This window comes from Pocillopora verrucosa, chromosome 6 (genome assembly GCF_036669915.1).
Source record: "Pocillopora verrucosa isolate sample1 chromosome 6, ASM3666991v2, whole genome shotgun sequence".
Classification (NCBI taxonomy): domain Eukaryota; kingdom Metazoa; phylum Cnidaria; class Anthozoa; order Scleractinia; family Pocilloporidae; genus Pocillopora; species Pocillopora verrucosa.
Window position 1 is genome coordinate 13,493,436 of NC_089317.1, and position 20,909 is coordinate 13,514,344.

At 39.0% G+C, this 20,909-nt stretch overlaps 2 protein-coding genes and 1 pseudogene across 2 annotated transcripts; 2 read left to right on the top strand and 1 right to left on the bottom strand.

Annotated features, from left to right (window-relative positions):
• Window positions 1-6,741: 6,741 nt before the first annotated feature.
• LOC136281816 (uncharacterized) lies at window positions 6,742-7,929 on the top strand. Its single transcript, XM_066168838.1, has 2 exons — window positions 6,742-7,405; window positions 7,517-7,929. Exons 1-2 carry the CDS (start codon window positions 6,742-6,744, stop codon window positions 7,927-7,929), a joined length of 1,077 nt encoding a protein of 358 aa, XP_066024935.1.
• A 285-nt stretch (window positions 7,930-8,214) lies between these two features.
• Window positions 8,215-10,790, bottom strand: LOC131778762 (mRNA export factor GLE1-like; annotated as a pseudogene).
• On the top strand, window positions 9,291-9,933 carry LOC136281602 (uncharacterized). The gene is made up of 2 exons (XM_066168265.1): window positions 9,291-9,303; window positions 9,362-9,933. The coding sequence occupies exons 1-2, from the start codon at window positions 9,291-9,293 to the stop codon at window positions 9,931-9,933; spliced, it is 585 nt and encodes a 194-aa protein (XP_066024362.1).
• Window positions 10,791-20,909: the final 10,119 nt, after the last annotated feature.

Below are 20,909 nucleotides of genomic sequence, written 5' to 3' on the forward strand. Positions count from 1 at the left end.
GATGGCAAGAGGACAGTTTTCTCACCAGGAGCCCCTTTATCGAAAATCCAAGTAGTTTAATGGGCCCCTGAAGCTGTTGTATTTTCATTATAGATGCAGGTTTCAAAGGTTTTGAGAATTTCAGCTGAAGAAATAAGATAGGCTGATTAGGGTGCCAGAACCTGATCCTCTGTTCTTTAAACTCAATCTTTGTTAGAATCACTAAACAGAGGAACGCTCCTCCTAAAACAGGATTCCAGCATTTTTCAAAGTAAACTTAGAAAGTATTGTAAAATTTTGTAATTTTTTTTAAGCCATTTCTTAATTATTCTTAAATTTTACATTGTAGTATATTTATTTTATCGTCCTCGTCCTCTGACGTTTCCTTTTATGTATCTTTAAGTGATAAATATTTTATTATTATTATTGCCTAGAAATAGTAGTAAACATTTCGAGGCGTACTTAATGCTCGGGTTATGATAAACATGCTTGAGATACGATAACTTTTTCCTAATGCTGGAAACTGAAGAATCAATCTCTAAAATTGACAGTCATCGCATTTCGCAAGAAGCGTCCGAGCTCGGTGATCGTGTAGTTAAAAGGGTTCCTGGCAATTTGAGCTCACAAGCACTTTGGTAAGCACAATTGGCTGGCGTCAATAATTGTTGTTTACATTTTTCGAACTCAAGAGCAGTTTTTGAGAGTCCGTTTCTGTAATATTCTTGGATATATTCTGTTGAATTCATTGACTAACAATCTCGGAATATCATAAGTGATTATGAACGATAAATTCGTATCGGCACCATTATTTCGGGAAGGTTTGTTAACACATTATCAGTTTACAATTCGTGAACTATTTCTGTAACCTGCCTGGATATTTTCTTTTGAATTAATTGAGTCACACTCTCGGAATTTCATCAGTACTTAAGAACGATAAATCCGTATATGTAGCACAATTGAAACACATTTTAAACTTTCCATACGATTTTAGGAAACTATACTTAATTGACTCTCGAGAAATTAGCCTGGCATAACACTTTGATTTTTTTATTAACCCAAAAGCCCGGCCTATGGCTCAAGGAGGCACTGAGCTTGATAGGCCTCCTTCAAGGAGGAAGGCTAGAATAAAGTTGCTTTCGCGACCGTATATTGCACCCGGTTTACATTACACAGTTAATGTATGGTCCTTAAGGAGACAGTGCTAGGGGGCAACAACTACGCAATCGTATTCCGGTCGGATACATTTGAATTTGATCAGGGGCACGTAACCAAGAATCAACCAATCACAGTGCTCCTTTTCTTGAGTGAAAGTCTTTGTCTATAACAAATGTAGATAATCACTTTAAAAAATACCTTTTCTAGCTGTATTCAGAAGCATAGACATTTAAGCAATATGCTTCTGCTTTACTTTATTGCAACGGGTTTCTTTTCATGTAACATATATACATTCCTTTAATTTCCTCCTTAACCTGCCTGCAAATAATTAAATTTGGTTTTAATTAAAGGATGAGAAGATAAAACAGAAGTGTTGCAGAGTTCTCCTTCCAGATTGAATTCAGGTGAGAACATCAGTAAACTAGTTAATGTCATATGCTTCTCCTGAATCTTTAATTTTATTGCCCTGGTTTTTCTCATAAAGCCTCTTTTATATCTTTGTGTGCCAGCTAATGATTGAAATCTCAGTGAATAGATATGCCAGTTTTTAACAGTTTTTAAAATTCCACCTTTAAGTTTTTGGCATTTACTATTTTAAAATTCATAAAGGGCATTCCCTTTTCATCCTTGTAAAGAGGTATTACAAAATCTCAATCGTGAAGTCAACTTAATTTCAATGAGTTGGAGACTTCAAGGAAAAACTAAACAGATTTTCGTTCCAACTTCGATCTTTGAAGATCGCTCAGTTCAATTCTGACTACCAAAATGAATAGGCCAGAAATATTACTGCCATGTCACAGAAGTTTAAAGTTTATTAATTCATAAATAAATAGCGGTTCGAAAACTGGATTTCTTATTTACTAAAAAAAAATTATACAAATACAATCACAACAAATCTATTTTCAATAAGAGGATGAAAAAAGGCAAACAGGAGATAAGCAGCTAAAAAAGTTATCAGAATACAAGCTGCAAAATTGGAAAACCCTAAACTATAAATGAGTTGCTTTGAAACATGAAGAGATAATAAAACTATTCTTAAGATGGTCGGTTTTAAAACATACAGATGAGTATTTTATAATCCTCATTTAATATATCATTCAATGCTATCTTACTTTGTTGTTATTGTTTTTGTAATAATTCGGAATCTTTATATATACAGTTTAGTTATTTTATTTCTTTATTCCATCTATAACTCTTTTTATCAGGTTAATGTAACATAATAATATAATGGATGTTACTGAACTGCAAGCAAATGCTAACAAATGTCAAAAGGCCGCCAGTATGCGTAGAAGTATGTCTAAAGTTATAAACGATATGCTAATGAAGTACAAGGGATCCAAACAAGGAGAGAGGAAGAATGAAAACTAATAATTGAAGCACATAAAGAGGTGAAGAAGACTATATATAAAAACCAGAACCAGATTATAAGACAATTACAGGATAACCAGAACGCTATGACTGATATACTTACCCTACTACAGGTATTACCCCCACCTAACCCTATAGAAGAAGCAGCATCAAGACCTGAAATAATTACATTTGATGTAGAAAAGAATTTCAAAAATGATGATAAATAAGCAATAGAGAAACATAAATTGGTTCCATTAGAGGACTTGTTGAGTATGTCTGTCCAGGAATTGGAAGGAGAAAGTAAAAAGCTGGTAAAATGAATAAAAAACTTGGTTCAAATAAACTACATGCTAAAACGAAAAAATAAAAAATATTATTTGACAAGGTAGATGGTATTTCTGATGATTGAGTCTGCGAATAAGGCAGAAATAAATATTTTGTCAGCACGAGATGTGACAAGGCCTGGGCCTTTGGTGTGAGCATTATGGGTAATGATGCAGTGGTATATGAGGGGGAGTATAGCACGTGATGTTCATCTAAGCTTAAGAACCAACCTTGCACCTTTGGCTAATACCAAATTAAGAGGCCTTTTTCCGGTCGTTTCTTCTTGCTGTCACAATGCGACTGATAGTATTGCCGATTGAGGAAGAAGATATGGAAGCTCTAATGAAGGCTAACAATGACAATCTTCTCGATTCTTTCAAAGGCCTCTTGGAACAGACTGTTTCTCAGATCAAACAGTCAAATGAAGAATCGGTGGAAAGCCAGACGAAGGAGATCAAGCGCCACACTTTCAACGAGTCTCATAGATTTAAGAAAAAGGCGAACTAGGACCAGTTCAAGTTTAACCGGAAGCTTTGCGAGACGCTTGAGAGCGCCAAATCCGCCGCCAAAAATTCACAGTTCGAGAAGATCAAAACCAGCATAGAAGAAGGTGAGACATTAATTTCTGAGTGACAGAAACACATTCTACTAGCTGACAAGTCAGATTACGGATTGGCGACAGTCAATGAATATAAAAAGCACAGTTAGGCAGATGACTTGGATGTAGAGAAGCAGATTTTCAAGGCTGAATTGCGCGCTCGTACTTCTGTCAACGCATTAAAGAAGAAGAAATCCTCGGCGCCGGAAGAGTCTACTAAGCCAAGCCAACTACGACCTATTCCCGCACTTGTGCCTGGTTATTTGCCCCGACTCAAACCTGGGACATGTTTTGCATGTGGTAAATCTGGCCACTGGCGCGCATCCTGTCCAACAATGGCCCAGCAGAATCCATCAACAAAGTGACTAGAGGACCGCCACAACTCAGGTGTATTTCTTTCCTCTGGTAGTATTGAAGTTATTACTTTGCCTGTGCAAGCGGAATTAGACAGTGCTACTAACTCGGACCCTAGCATTGCCGCTTGTGCTGATTTTTTCATGTTAGATTCCTTCAAAGATTCAGACTCTTGAGCAGTTGATTTGACTTATTCATCTATACATGGAAGACTTAGAAAGTTTGTAGATTTTTGGCATACTTTGGAAGTTTTGCAATTCATCTCGAATGTTATTATGCAGGGTTGCAAAATTCCCTTTTTTTGAGAGAAAAAAATTCATCTGCTTGTAAGCCCGATATCATTAACCCGCTTTCAGTTTCTAACCTTCGTTCGGGAAAGCAAAGGCTTATTTTGGATCTTCGACATGTCAAACAGTTTATACACAAGCAGAAGTTTAAATTCGAAGATTTTGGGTATCGCTACGCAATTATTTGATCGTAATTATTACTTAAAGCAATTATTATTCAGGATTTTGGCAATGGGGTTTCAAAATATTTTCAGTTCTTTGTGCTCTCTTTCAGGCTCTCTTCAGCTCCATATATTTTTACATCAATTTTGAAGCCATTACAGAAATAGTGGAGGAGCCAGGGCATCCCTTTGGCTATTTCCTTGATGACAGCTTAGGAGGGGGAACACAATGTTTCTCAAAATTAACTGTTTAAAATATATTAAAGTTCACACGGCAACCAGGTGGACAATCAGACATAGTTTGAAGCTACACTGGTTTGCAGATTTAATGAATGTAACCGAAGAAGTTACAATTCATAGACCCAACGTTTCGACACTCCTGTCTAGTGCCTTCATCAGGGGTGATCTAAACGCTGCAACAAGAGGTCCTTTTATATGATCACTAATTAGCGGCCTTTTTTCTGACGAGGTGTAACCAACCATACAATTGGGTGGGATAATTCTAAAATTATCACTACTAATCGGCGTTACCACCAGCGCCTTTGTTTGGAGGCTTGGCACATTAACTCCGCCCACGCTCCTTTAAATCGTGACGATGGCGGTCTGCTTCCTGACGCCTATTTACACCTCGTCAGAAAAAAGGCCGCTAATTAGTGATCATATAAAAGGACCTCTTGTTGCAGCGTTTAGATCACCCCTGATGAAGGCACTAAACAGGAGTGTCGAAACGTTGGGTCTATGAATTGTAACTTCTTCGGTTACATTCATTAAATCTGCAAACCAGTGTAGCTTCAAACTATGTCTGATTAACTGTTTAGTTGTCCATTCAGATATGTTCATGTCTGGATTTTTTTCCAAATGAGAAAAAGTCCCTTTAGGAGCCTGTCCAAGTTATCACCTGGTTGGTTGTGACTCTCAGCACTATGGACGGGAATATAAAAACAGCTGACTAACGCATTGAAAAGTTAAACGCTGGCCTCATTGAACTACTGTCTCGTCAACCTCCCCGGAAAGTACATGTGAAAAGAGTCGCTAGTGTAACGGGTCAAACTAATTTCCCTCTCTCCCTGTGTGGGTTCCATTGCCGTGCCTGTTAATTAGGGTGGTAGAGCACACGGGAGAATACGGTAAGAAGTGGGAGTCTTTTTGATTCTGGAATGTGTTTTGTAGACGGTGTACTTAGGTTATGGGTTGTTAGCCCTGAAGTGACTTGAGTCATAATATTGCTTGTCAATATCGTGTTATGACACGAGTTTGTGTCCAGAATTTATTCAGAATTGTTTGAAATTAAAGGAACCCATTTGTGGTCCATTTTTCAGATTTCAGTTGTCCATGTATTTCTCTGTTGGAGTTTGATTATTCCCGGTGATACTATTTTTATACAATTATTTATTTATTTATTGTTGGATTGAACTGGATTTTGGGCATCCAGGGTCGGACCGGTTGACAACTCGCTTGAGGGACTGAAAGATCGACTGAAGATGACTCTGCTCTATTCCAAAGCAAATGGAACTGTTGTGGCATACAATCATGCTTTCCGCAGATGGAAGCAGTTTGCAAACGATAGGTTAAACGGGAAAGCCTTTCCCGCCGGTCCTTTGCAAGTGGCTTTGTATTTACAACATATTATAGAAGGAACCCACTCCCCTTGCTCGGTCAATTCTGCTTTCTATGGCTTAGAATGGGCCCATGACGTGGCAGGAACCGCCTCCCAACTCATGATCCAATTGTGGAAGCTGTAAGGACGGCTTCCAAGAGAGTTCTTGGTACCAATGTCCTTAATCATAACGAACCTATTTGGCCACCTTAATCCGCTGCATTATTAACAAATCAGACCAAGACAACCCTGTAGAGTTGCGTAATGTTACCATGTATGTTTTATCTTCGGCCGGTTTCTTTAGGTTTGACGATATCTCTAGAATTAGAAGTGATATTTCCTTTAAATAAGGTTTCATGGTCGTTAAGGTATTTAAAAGCAAGAATGACCAGCTCCGTAGAGGCGACGAAGTCGTCACCTCACAATTGTCTGGTTCTGCATGCCTCGATGAGTTGCTGATTCAAAAGATGTTATTTTCAAGCCCATTTCTAGGAAAGGGCTCTTGAAAGCTTGTTGCCCCTAATAAGCCAATTAGTGGTTCTACTATTAGAGGGGCTTTTCGCCAGGATCTGCAAAGTCTCGGACCTGAACCGTCCAAGTTTGGTTGCATTCTCTACGATCTGGGGAGCCACTATAGCAGCAAATAATGGAGTAAAGGACAGGGTTTTCCATCGACATGATCGTTGGAAATCAGAACAAGCCGAAGACACATATGTTGATGATAATCTTGAATAACGACTAGAAGTTCTTGTTCTTTTTGGTGGTATAATAGGGAGCTTAAGCAACCACGACGACCTAGGGGACGACGACGGCAGGTATGCGCGGAGAGACTGGACCGAGGACTTCGTTTTAGGCGGGAAAATGAAACTTAAGCAGCGAAGTTGCTCAAGGACGACGACGTTCGATATATTCGTGCAGCCTCGCATTTGTCAAGAAATGACATCGTTTAGAGACGTTCAGAATCTATGTCCTCTCAGTCATGGATTTAATTTTATTGATGATATGGAACTTTTGATTCTATATGACATGTTCGAGCCAAGAAATCCGGATTTTCCTTACGAATCTTACGCGGAATTCGACTTAGATGAGATGGTCGAGTCAGAGTGCCTCGCTGAATTTCGTTTCAAGAAAAGAGATGTGTACCGACTTGCCGATGTTCTGCAAATTCCTCAGACCTTACGATGTGACCAGAGGTCTACTTGTGGCGGTGTGGAGGGCTTATGTATGCTTTTGAGACGGTTAAGCTACCCTTGCAGATACGGGGACATGATTCATAGATTTGCCAAGCCATTCCCTGTCATCAGCATGGTTACAAATAATTTGATCGACTACATATTTGATGTCCATGGCCGACGATTGACCCATTGGAATCCTGAGATCTTGGATCCCGACCACCTTGAGACGTACGCAGCAGCCATTACGGCAAGAGGCTCACCTTTACACAACTGCTTTGGCTTCATCGATGGCACTGTAAGGCCAATCGCTCGACCAGGAGACAATCAGCGTATACTATACAATGGACATAAGAGGGTCCATGCTATCAAGTTTCAGTCTTTTGTGTTACCAAATGGCTTAATTGGAAACATGTATGGTCCCGTAGGTGAACTATGTAGCTATATTTTCGTTATTGCGATTTCAAATAAAAAAATTGTCTTTTAAAATAGTAATGAATTACTTTTTGTAACTTTTTTGTATCCTTCGCTTGTTTCAGAAGGCAGAAAGCATGATGCATCAATGCTTGCAGATTCGGGACTGTTGCGAGACCTACAGCAGTACGCCTTTGACCATGGTGGCCAACCAACGTGCCTGTATGGAGATCCCGCGTACCCACTTAGAGTCCATCTTCAGGGTCCGTTCCGATTTGGAGTTTTAACCGATCAAATGAAGGCTTACAATACTGCAATGAGTGCTGTAAGATCTTCTTTTGAATGGCTATTTGGGGACATAATAAACTACTTTAAGTTCTTGGACTTCAAGAAAAATTTAAAAATTGGGCTAAGTAGCATTGGCAAAATGTATATCGTTTCTGCTCTTCTCCAGAATGCCCTTACCTGTCTTTATGGCAACGAAACGGTCACCTTTTTTGATCTTGACCCACCAACACTGGAAGAGTTTTTCTCATGAGATTTTCATTTGTTTACTGTTTATTTGCTCTTAAATCAAAAGGAGAGCTCATAACAATAGTCTTCAGCACTTTATAAATATTGTAAAGTTTATAATCGCAATAAGTTTGAAAATGTTTGTGATGAAATAAATATATCATCTTTAGAACAAATGTTATTAACAAAAGATTTGAAAATATCAAGGGAGGGATGCACAACTTTAACTCAACAATAATGTTCATCAAACAAACTTGTGAAAAAATTACTTTGGAACATATTTTTGCATAAAAGCTAAAAATGCCTGTGACTATTGCTGCTGTTGATTAATCATCATTATCATCATTTGCTGTTGCTGCTGCTGTTGTTTGACCATGGCGGAGATCAGGTTTTCTTGATTCTGGTTCTTTTCCCTTTCCCTTTCTTTTATGTTCTCCTGTTCTTTCTTCCTTAATTCCAGTTCTTGTTCTTTCAAACCAATCTCTTTATCCGCCCTTTCTTTAAAATATTCCACAGCATCTGATGTGCTCCTTCGACTTTTCTTCTTCAGATTCTTTGGTACTGAGTCATCACTTTCCTTTTTTCTTTTCGCAGTTTGCCCCATACGTTCTAGAGCCTTCTTTCGCATGTCTTCGGCTGCTGCCTTCTCATTCTGGTTTTCACTCTCCAACTTTTCTTTAGCAGCTTATTCCTTCTCAAGGATTTCTTCTAAGAGATCATCAAGCTCTGAAGTTTCAACTTGAATGCCGCTAGCTTTCTCTTCACTATTTAGTTTTGCAGCCATTTTCTTGGTAAGGAGGTTGTGGCGGTCTCGTACGGACCTTGCAGTCACCCGGAACTTTGGACATGAATTTTCGTTTAACTTTTCTGCCAAAGATTCCCAGGCCTGCCCCCTTTCTGGACTTCTGATTTTAAATTGGTAGGGCTCGATCTGAAGAACCTCTCGACACATAACGATATCGTGGTCATTACTCCACACGAAATTTGGATTTCTGCCAAAGTAGATAAGAAAAGGATTTGTGAGTGATTGTGCTAAATAAAAATTTAATTAATCCACTATTTGATATTATAAAATCTTTTCATATTACTTTGCTGTTAAAAGGGCTAAATTTTAAGGGAAAATTTACCGCAATAAAAAGATCGAAAGCAATGCAAATTATTTTATTTCCGACCTCCTACATTTGCAATTTGTTCTGCGAGTTGTATTTTTTTTTGTTGTTGTATTAATTTCCGCTGTAAATATTTAGAATACTAGACTTTGAGGAGATTATTTCACATTTCTTTTACCCGCCGTAAATATTAAGAACACTAGATTTTACGGAGATTATTTCCCATTTAACATTACGGGGTGTAACTCACAAACAAACCTGATATTGCACCAGATAAATGCAGGATTCAGGTTTGAATAAGGTTGCTTTCTACTTCACGCAAGCAAAACGACAACAATACATTTACAGCTTTCCATGACACATTAAATTCAATTGACGCCAACATCTCTTTCACCATCGTAATTGAAAGTGACAATAAGATCTCCTTTCTCGACACTTTGGTCACCCGTAGAAATGGCACCATCGCTGTCGATGTTTACAGAAAGCCTACGCACACGGACAGATATCTAGATTACAATTCTCACCATGATAATAAACACAAGGCCAGCACAGCAGCAACTCTTCTACACAGAGCCCTAAAGCTACCCAACTTCTCCGAAGGAAAAGAACGAGAACTTAACCGAGTTTATTCAGCACTTGAATCTAATGGTTATCCATCGAATTTCATTAAAAACATTCAGGCCAAAAAAACCCGACGCTCAACAGTGTTGTCCCCGGAGGAACTTGTTGGCACATTTTTCAAGATGGTCGAGGCGTCCGAATCACGCAAGTCGTTCGCCTCTCTTCCATACATTAAGGGCATAACAGAACCTCTGACTTGTGTCCTCAAAAAACACGACATCACAGTGGTGAACAAACCACTCATCACCCTTCAACAACAGTTCCCGGCCCCAAAATTTCGACCATCGTTGGAATCGTAAACAAATGTTGTTTATAAAATTCCTTGTGGTGACTGTTCATGGTGTTATATTGGTGAAACTGGCAGGGCCTTCAACACAAGAAAGAAAGAACACCTCAGAAATGTGAAAACCGCGGCAAAAGGCTCAAGAATTGCCAATCACGTCTGGGCCAATAGTCACGCAATAGACTTTGATAATGCATCTATTATTGACAAAGGCGGTTTCAGAACAAGAAAAACACTAGAAGCGTGGCATTCCAAGTTAACTCCCAATGCGGACAACAATTCCTGTCCTTTGGCCGGACAATACAACATTCTTTTTAACAAACATTCTTAGTTATCAGCATTTTTAATTTTTTACTTTGTACTTCACACCTAGTATTTCTTATCTTTTTATCGTTTTACCCGTTGAAGGCTGTAGCGCAAACAGCCGAAAGCTCGTATTTTTAAAAGTTTTAGCCAGAGATCGTTTTTTTTTTTTAAAATTTCACAATACATTTACAAACAATCGGCGGTCAGCCTAGAATGCCGAGCCTTTAAGATTATTTTCTCTTCACATTCACGGCCAAGGGAATCTTTTTTTAGCCGGATAGTCAGTGAAATATTTCGAAAATAAAGTTACAAAACCAGAGAGGGAAAAAGGCTTGAGTAATGTAAACACGCAATCTGATGAAAACCCTCGACGCTTTTAATTAAGTAAAAGATCGAATCTACAAGTTACCTACTTTATATTTTCTTGCACCCGAATTCACAGGTATATAGTACTGCTATCTAAAACTTTTCATTCAAAAATAATCACAATCAGCATTCTTTCACTAAATTCCGTCAATAAATTGCTTACGTGTTTGCTTTCTCTCCAGTTTTCACACTTGCCGCCATCTGTGCAAAAAAGGAAAACTTAAAATAAGCCGTTTGTGATAATTGACCCGAACATAAGAGCTTAAAACAACGGCACAAGACAATAAAAACTCCAACCAGTTATATCAAATTTGGCAAATGGTAGTAAGTTCGTACCTTTTAGTGCTCAATTCAACTCAAATTTCTTCCCACGTTCACGACGACGTGAAACAACTCTTTCTGACGTCGTCGACGCTGGCACGACGACGAAATGTTTGGGCCGCGCTTGCGCACTAACGTTCATCCTACTTCCGGTCGTCGTCGTCCTGGTAGTCGTCGTGGTTGCTTAAGCTCCGTAATATCACCTAGCATTGTGCGTCTTGCCCATAATACATTCCATAAATGCCACTCACTTGAATGACTAATTTTTCTGATTTTTTTCTAATTGTTCACACTGAAGTGTGAATTATTTGATACAAATGTATTTCTGCCTGAAATTGTTGGAAATTTAACAAAAGTCTCATTATTAGTTCTAGGTTGTTGCAGTAATAGAAAACAGATCCTGTCTTCTCATCAAACACCTTCTCTGTAATAGGATTATCATCATTACTTGCATCTTGTATTTTCAATTCTTTGGTCTTTTTATCAGGTGTGATGAAATTAAGAGTACCATTCGTTATTTCATGATTTTTATCCCACACACTCAACAGAACATTATTATGAAACCCTGAGATGCCATAAACTATGACAAGAATGACTAAATCTTATGTATAACTGATGCCGGATTTATTTTTCAAAACCATGTCAGTCATAAGGTGATTGAGAGTTGTGTTATTGTACTTGTGCAAATGAATTATACTTCGGCTGTGATCACTAAACAAATTAGTTGATGTTCTTGAAACTGTCCTAATACTACTGGTAGCTGATATCTGGACTGTTGAATGGTTGATTGATGCTGAAGGAAAATACAGTTCAAAAACGACAGTATATTCACCAGTTGGAAGAGAGTACATATTTAAACCTACTCGACTGCTGTGATAACCTTTACTTAAATCAATATGACGTTTCATCTCATTTGTCTCTTTTCATATTCTATGATATTCTTTTTAATATTCATAACTACCCAATGTGTACCAGGACCGACACTCATCTAAGTTTATCACATAATATCCTGAGGGTAAGGGGGTAAGTTTCTAAAGAAACTGTGGTGCTGCGTCGGTGGGAGAGTATAGCAGGTTATTTAACACAATGCCTCCCAGTTTTTCGATAAACGTGGCTATCCTGTTTCTTTAGTTCAAGCGGGCCACCACCGTGCCCAACAAATTGATCGACAGTCAGCACTACAAACGGCTGAGAAGGAAAACAATGATCGCATTCCATTCACTCTCACATTTAACCCTCATAACCACGCGGTTAAATCTATCATTCTTAAAAACTCTAAATTACTCCAAAACGATTCAGAGACTAGTACTATCTTTTCGCAACCCCCACTTATTTCATTCAAATCGTTCGGAAAGCCGCAAAAGTCTAGAACAAAAATTTATCTTTCAAATCGGCACTCTTAATCCCCACGGTATCAACGAGCGCTTTTCATTCAACTAATTTATTCTTGTTTTCTCGTCACCATACTCCCACCAATAGCGTTGCTCCACTTTCTGCATAGAAAGCCACACACAACCCACAATTCCTCCAATCGCTCTGACGAAGGGTTAACGCTCGAAACGTCAGCTTTTTTTATTCTTTATGGTGGCCAATTTACGTTTCTAACTCAGTTATTAACACTAAATTACCGAATACACCCATAAACTACTTTATCCCGATACACTTTACCCAGTTGATAATGTCATAATTGGACAATGCTTTATTTAGAACATTACACCAACTAAAGGGATTCCGTTGAATGGTTAGTTTTTTCCCAGCAGTAGTCCTTCTCCCTTAGAGGTTTTTATTTTTTACCAGTACCTATGGTACTATTGTTATTAGGCCAGTTACCAATAAGTGACGGTGGTGCTCCCACATTTCTCCCTTCATTCCAACAACCAGCAAATGGAGGTGGTCTTTATGGCACTAATGATTCCTCATAACTTCTAACCTGCATGCCACCACCATCTGATATTAGTGGAGGAGGAGGAGGAGGAGGAGGAGGAGGTGGAGCATATCTGACTGATAGAGTTCCTGGGATAAATACTACCCAGGAACTCTACCAGTCTGCTCAATTCGACCGTATCTGACATTCACAATTTTTCTATGGATCACAATATGAGACTAAACCCTATTAAATGTAAAGAGATGTTAATTAACTTTGTTATATCCTAACTTTACCCTCAGACCATTAGTTGTAGGCAACAACAGTATAGAACGTTTATCGACTTACAAGATTATAGGAGTATTTATCAATATCGACCTTACGTTGAATAGTCATGTTGACCACATATATAAAAAAGCTTGCAAGAAGCTCTACTCCCTACGTATTCTACGTCGAGCCGGCGTTGATCAAGATAGCATGTTAAGGGTCTATACAAGCTCTGTTAGATCTGTTCTAGAGTACGCCATGCCTGTGTGGCAATCCATTCCAGGTTATCTGTCTAACAAAACTGAATCCATACAGAAAAGAACGCTTAAGATAATTTCTCCACGTGCTGGTAGCTACTCAGATTCCCCTCGAGTTAGCGAGGGTGGAGACCCTTGCGTGTAGAAGAGATAAGATATGTAAAAAGGTATTTGTGCAAAATAAAGGACTTAAACCACCCTCTTCATCCCCTTCTACCAACACGCCTAAACGATACCTTTCCCTACACCCTTAGGCACAAATCAAACCAGCTGTGCTTTTACAAAAACGTTACTATCAACGTTGAACGAAGCGCACTGAAGACTATTTCACTTTTAAGTATTTTTAACAAATGTGATGCATGTTCTGGTGTGGTGTATATAATTTGTACTTAAAGTGCCTACGACACGAAATTTTCTTGTGCATTTTTTGGTTGATAGCTGTATTCAAAATTAGAGATAGTAGATTTAAGCGCCTAGCGAGTTCTCCTCGACCATTTTTTTGTGTATTGAAAGTACGATTTGGCGGCCAAAAAGAGTCCTCATTAAGCGCACAGCCAAAACGATCATGTTACATCATGTAACATTACATGTTACGTTATGACGTAGAAAACTGTCTAGACGAGTCGGCAACTACGGTGGAGAAAGGAGAAATCTGGAAGATACGACGAACGTATTGCGTGGCGCTAACTTATGTTAGCTAAAAGAATAATACACATATACCGGGTATTTTCATACACTTCTTTCCAAAGGATTTAGCTGTATGGCCAAAATGGACGCGTTTCGATCGTCGACATCGAGATTTTACTCTTCAATGTCGTCGGCCTTATGCTTCGTACCAGCTCTTGAAGACGTCTGTTACGAACACATACCACTTGACAAATCAGAGGAAGATAACCAAAGAATTCAGCTTAAAAGAATGCTGATTAAGGAGCCTGTTCCCACACCGTTAACGATTTTTCAACATTACTTTCGGCTGACATGTCGCAAGCGAAGAATGGTGAGCTCCTTATTGTTCAGGTTTATTTCACGCGCTTGAAATGTCCCCATACCCCTTGTCTTTCCACATGACGACATTTGCGCTTTTCTTATCGTATGAAAATCCTACACGTTGTAGTTTCCATCGTATTTTGTTAGTAGAAATACATAATTTGTGATAAATTTCAAGCCCTTTCCTGACCTGGCCGATATCCTATTGCATGAACAGTGCGAAACCTCTGGCGGATACTGGCATAAACACAAGGTCGAGGGGCCGTGTATTCTTCTAACCTAACTTTCCGAAAATAAATCCCACGAACCATCAATTCCCCCCTGCCTTCAAGAAACTAAAAGTAGCAACAGTAGCAATGTTATTGTGATAACAGCACTGCAACGAGATAAATAAAGAAATAACAAATTTATCGAATTAGATGGTAGCGAATCAATGCGCTGTGTGAAAGTCGATGCATACGTTATTATTTACAATACTGATGTCAGTTATTTGCCATTGAGCGAAATGGGTCATATGGCAATGCTGCGCTCAAACTAAAGAAATTTTCTCCATTAAAAATCCCTATTTGAGGTTAACTTGAATCGGATAAACTCGCTCGTTTTCCGTTTGACCGGCTCGACGACGACAGCATCAGCCTTTGCAATCTTTGAGGAAAGGAGTAACTTGCACTGAAACTGCCCGATGACTTCTCGGCACAAAATCATCATGCCTCGTGATAAAGCTGATACTTTCGTCAAAAGTTAGCTTATGGTTTGCTAAGGGAATCATTGTACAGCAACAAAACTCTAGAGCACTGACCAAGGGGAACCTTCGCCGCACTTGGTGCGAAAGAATAAAATGCTATGTCAACAAAAACGAACACAGCTACCCATTCTAAACAGAGATTTCGCCATGGGAGTTTTTTGTTCTAATCTTGACCTGAACACCGCACGCGAGAAACCGTCTTAGTCAGTCTACGTCGAAACTTTCGTATGATGCACGCGGTTTTCCTTCGTAGAGCTGAATCGTATTCGCAACTTCCATTTCCTCTTTACTACTTGAGTACGATGTATCAAAACTCTCGGTAGAGCTTGCTCAAGGTAGGTATACATCGCTATCGGACATTATTTCAAGAGTATTTCAACGCTAACCGATGCAAAATTACAAGAGATGTGAGAGATTTGTAAGTGTCAACAGAGAGTTTCCACAGTTTTCTAAGTCATCAGCTACTAATTCGTTACCAGTCTACGGGACACTCTTAAGACAAAATAAGAGCACTTTAAGGCCCAAAAAACCGAGTTTTAATTTTTTTTAAATCTTTCTTCTATCGGAATTGGTTTGTACACATGATAAACTAAATATTTGCGAAAAAAAATTCGTGTCATAGGCTCTTTAATGTATACAGAAATGTAAATAGTTAATTTTATTAAGTTTTCATGGTATTATAACTTGTTATTTCAGTAAGTTACTGCAGGAGAGTTGAATAAACTGTTATTATATAAAATCCTGCATGCCTTTACCTGTTAATGCCTTCAACAATACCAATACTTGCAAGCAATGTAACAAGGAATCCACCGCTCTGTTTCTTTGTTGGTTTGATAACAAAAGGAATTCCCTGATTAAAGTTGATTTATTCTGTCAACGGGGATCACAAAACCACCTGTCTGTCCCTTTCCTCTTTTTGTTATCTTATCCATTGCTAGACCACCAAGACTAACTATAGCACCAGTTGCAAGAGCTGGTAATACCATTTTAGCAATCACTGGAAGTAATCTAGAACCTAAACTAACAAGTGTGCTGAACAGATAACCACCATGCTGCACAACATGTCTGATCTGTGTTTTGCTTATCTTTATGTCAACACCAACACCTAGTGCCATTGCTTTTTGTATCTTTTTGAGTTGTGTTTTTGTTAACGTCAAATCATCACCATTAATTAGTTCACCTTTCGACAAATGCAGAGTAATAGGTGATTTATCCTGGAATGCTTTTGATAATAATGATAAGGAAGCTGAAATATTGAAATTGTATTCAACTGCCCGCCTTCACGACAACGAAAGCTCATCACACAAGTTCTGAGGAAGTAGGAAGGTCTTAAAAATAACACTTTTCCTGAACATTTCAAAGTAAAACAATTACACACGATATTTAACACTTACTTAGATTGATACAGGCCATAATAATAAGAATATCAAAACAATATCTGAGCAAAAACAGACAGACAAACGTGGAGCTTAGATTGTACAATATCCAGTAGCATACTGAGCCCAGTGTTCACTCCTAACATACCTCTTAAATATTCATAATATCAGCGAATTTATGATCAAGTGACATTTCAGTATTATCCTGAATTTAGGCCTGAGAATGTTGAGATTCCCCTGTCGGACAAAGTGGCTAAGTTACACCTTCCAATTGGGAGAGATGTACCAAAACTTTAAAAAGTGCAAGCCTTTAAGAATGGCCCAAAGAAAGCACTGTAGGCCTAAAAGCTTGTATTAAGATTAACAATATCAGACCGAACCAGCCTAGATCTAGATCAGCCAATGATCTTGGAGAGATTACTTGCGCTGACAGCCTAAATTCACTCCCCTGGCAGGCAAAGGGGAGGAGTACGAGATAGTCATGTGTTCCAACACCTCCAAGCTCCATGACTGGACCCAGCAAGAACACCTCACTTGGAGTGCTAGTCCGCTTTCAACACGAAGACCTGGCTGCGGATGTTCCATTTGTTCCGTGTCTCACCAGAGCATTGCGACTTCCTTCCCTCCTTGTGGTTAAAGGAGAACAACCCGTCGAAGTCAATTGCGGAATTTCAGAAGACCGTCCATCTGTCTGAGAACTGGCGAAGTCCTGTTGTAGCAACTTACGAACTGAGGAAAACAGTAGAGCATGACAAGAACATCGGCATCAAGAAGTTCTTTGAAAGAAATTTCTACATGGATGATGGCCTGGTTGTGGCTACCGTTTCATTTCCATTTGAGTTTCATTAACAGTTTTACGTTACGTTGCGTGTCACATGACAATCTCTTGGAGATTGCCTGTGCTTTGACATTTTTGGAAAGAGTTTTCCCTTCGTGTAGCTGTTTTGGTTTGCAAAACAGTTCTCTAAAGTGATTGTGATTGTAATGACATCATTATTGCGATTTTTGAAAAGTTTTCTTCGGCTCAAGGATTTGGAGCATTTAGTTCTCAGGGAGAGCACCGACTGTTTCTTTGTGTTGGAATTTGGATCGCTTCGCTTGGAGAAGTAGCCGTGCAGTTTCCTCAAGGAAGAAAATCTTCTGTTTGTTTTGTTTGTTGCCCCTCGACGAGTTTGGAGCGTCGTGCTGTTTTCCTCAGTCAAGGAATCAAGGAATACCTGTTTGTTTGCCACTGCTTGATTGAAACCTTGTGTTTAATAATTTCCCACCTTTCAACAAGTTTGAAACGTCGTGCTGTTTTTCAAGGAGAAAACTGGCATATTTGTGATATTAACGGCCAAACGGGGACCTAATGATGGAAATAAAGGAGTATAGAATGGTTAAAAATCTGTTTGGTGCTACATCTCCACCAAGTGTTGCTAACTTCTGTCTAAGGAAGACAGCGCAGTTGCATGAGGACGAGTTTGACAAAGAAGTGATAGAGACAGTGAACTGCAACATGTATGTAGACGACATGATGTAGTCGACAAGTACCACAAGGAGAGCAATCAGTTTAGCAAGTCAACTGCGCAAGTTGCTGGAGAAAGGCGGATTCTGCTTAAAAAAGTGGTACAATAACGACAGAGAAGTGATAGCGACAATCCCGGAGTAGGAAAGAGCCAAATCGGTGGTTAATTTAGAGCTTGAGCGACTTACTACAGAGACTGCTCTTGGACTAAAGTGGAACATAGAAGAAGACAAGTTTGTATGGGAAGTGTTAGAGAAGATATTGAAGCAAGAGAATAAGAAACCAGTGACTCGCAGAGGAATTGTGTTTGCTGTTTATTCCCTCTTCAATCCTTTGGGATTAATCACTCTATATGTTATGAAAGCTAAGTTGCTGTTGCAGACGTTTAGTAGAAAGAAGCTAAGTTGGGATGATCCATTAGAGGAAGCCAACAACGGGCAATGGAAGCGCTGGCCTGACGATCTCCCAAAGTTGCAAGAAATACAAGTAAACCCAAGGGATTTGGTGATGTTAAAGAAGTACAGTTGCACCTCTTCTCAGACCCTTCCCGGCAAGGATATGCAGCTGTTACATACCTCCGCTTGAAAGATGTTACCAACCAAGTTCACTGTGTACATGTACTTGTAATGGGGAAGGCAAGATTGGCTCCTGTATGCGAAATTTCAATTCCAAGATTGGAGCTGACAGCGGCTGTTATTTCTGTGAGGCTTTCTAAGATCATTCGAGAAGAATTGAACATGGCAATAGACCATGTTTGCTATTGGACTAACTTGACATCCGTGCTGAAGTGCATCAACAACGAGTCAAGGAGATTCCATACGTTCGAGTCTAATCGTCTAAGAGTGATACACAATGGATCTAAACCCTCCTAGTAGAAGTATGTGAACCGGAACGACAACCCAGCTAATGATGGGTAGAAGAGACTAAAGTTAAATGCCATGTTAAGGAGTGACCATTGGTTGTAAGGGCCTTCCCGTGGGAAAACGAGAGTCACTGGCCCAAAATGATTGAAGTTCCAGTCTTAAGAGATGTCGATGTAGAAGTTAGGAAAGAGGCTCAGATTTATGTCTCCACTCTTCAAAGAAATGCTTTTCGTGGGAAAGTTCTTCAGAAGGCTGGTGCGTCGATACAACAGCTGAACCTACAGCTAAAGCAAGGACTGTTGAGATTTGGAGGTCGACTAGTCAATGCGCCCCTTGGCGATGAAAAAAAGTCACTACACAGTTGGAATCCACTGGAAGAAACGTAGCCAAAGCAGGGATGCAAAGTCCTTGAGCAAGGAGTGTGACACAAGTTATGCTTAAACATTTCGTCAATAAATGCTTGTAATTCAAGCATTTGCCAAAAAAAACTAATTATGCAATGTAATCAAATACAGCAGAAGAAAATGAGGAGGCTACAAATCAATGTAGAACATTAAGCTCAGTAGAATACCTCGTATTTTACTCTCTTAGGAGTTCGGCAACGTAAGTGATCGCTTCTTTCGACATTATTTCGTTTTCTCAAATCTTTTGTTCAAGCATTTTTGTTTATTTGGTCCTTGATTTTTCATTTTAGTTTTTCCATCATGTGCCATGTGATTTAGAGAATATTCAATAAATCAGATTGAAAATAACTGTTCTTGTCGAGAATGCAACAAGAAGTCCTTAAAAGATATTTTTACAGATGTGAACAACACTACACATATAAGTACACATTCAAGTAAATAAATAGTATATTGATCAAAACTGTTCTGGATAGACATGTTACTATATAACAAAAAAACAAGAAAAGGAACTTGAATGACTTTTGTCTTTTTTAAAACTTTACTGAATTCCACACATAAACATTTTTTCCCAATAAAATACATCTAGGGTTGTAAAAATCGCGGGAAAAAAGACCCATCCACAAATACCGATTGGCGCCTAAATCGTCGCCTTGTACACAAAAAATTTCTTCCTGAGAAATATTTAAAGGTGTCACTGTTTTCCTTTTAAAAAGTTACAATTTCTTTTTAAGTTGTGATGCTTTTTTCACAATCGGTTTGTAAAATATCCCTCTTTCAGACAAAAGAGGAAGTAAAATCACATTGTACCGCGAAAAAGTTCTGGAAAGCCATTTTCACCTCGTTTGCAAACTAGAATGCTCAAACGTATTGTGTGTGGTGTTAAGTCGAAGATGGGAAGGACATGGTTGAGGATAACGGAAATGTTACTTTATTGAAAAATTGTGATACACAATGGATCTAAAAAATTGTGGTGGCAGGCTGAGAAAAGTAAAAAAAAAAACGCTCACTTGAAGAAAAAGTTCTGGAGAAACTTGCCGAAAATGACCTTTACCCCAGCACAGGAGTTTCAGCATGAAGATTCTCACGCAAATCTGTTCATCAGAAATTGAACAGTAGAGCTGGAGAGGTTTCGCAAAAAAACTCCAAATCAATTTTTGCAACGAAGTTCACTTGGAGCGAGTCATTTACATGCAGATGGGATATCTTGAAGGAATGCACAAAGCAAATGATCTAAACCTGTGTTTTCCACAGGAATTTTACTTTGCAAATGAACGTCCTGTCTTTGTTGGTGTCTTGCCAGGGAAAAGCCGATGCAGAAAAGGTAAACAGCTTTATGGAAGAATTCCCTATCGTCCGAAGAGGTTTACTCTTCAATCAACAATAGGACCAAGAGGTTATTAAAAAAACTTGATTCTCATAAAACAAAGCCAACAATGCCGAAGTCAAGCACTTTGTTTTCAACAAATATGCACATGCACCTAGCATTGGTGGTCCTCCACTGCCTACAGTAATTCCGTTATCTTGGATAGTCTTGGCCGATCAGGTAAACAATCCATCCAAACAGCACTATAATCCTGTGATACATCAGCTGTTAAGAAAAGAAAGTGGAGTGGTTTAGCAAGAGGACGGGAAGGTCATTTCAGAACGGGAAAGCGCGCGGATAATCTGGACACGACTCTATTTCGACTTCCGGTGTTAGCGTTGCCGTTCTCCCCATCAAGTTCAGGAC

What these genes read in the sequence shown, in the direction of transcription:
- LOC136281816 (XM_066168838.1), top strand. Translation starts at nt 6,742, where the DNA reads ATGACATCGTTTAGAGACGTTCAGAATCTATGTCCTCTCAGTCATGGA. An exon ending in AAACATGTATGGTCCCGTAG is followed by an intron (nt 7,406 to 7,516) that starts GTGAACTATGTA and finishes CGCTTGTTTCAG; the next exon opens with AAGGCAGAAAGCATGATGCA.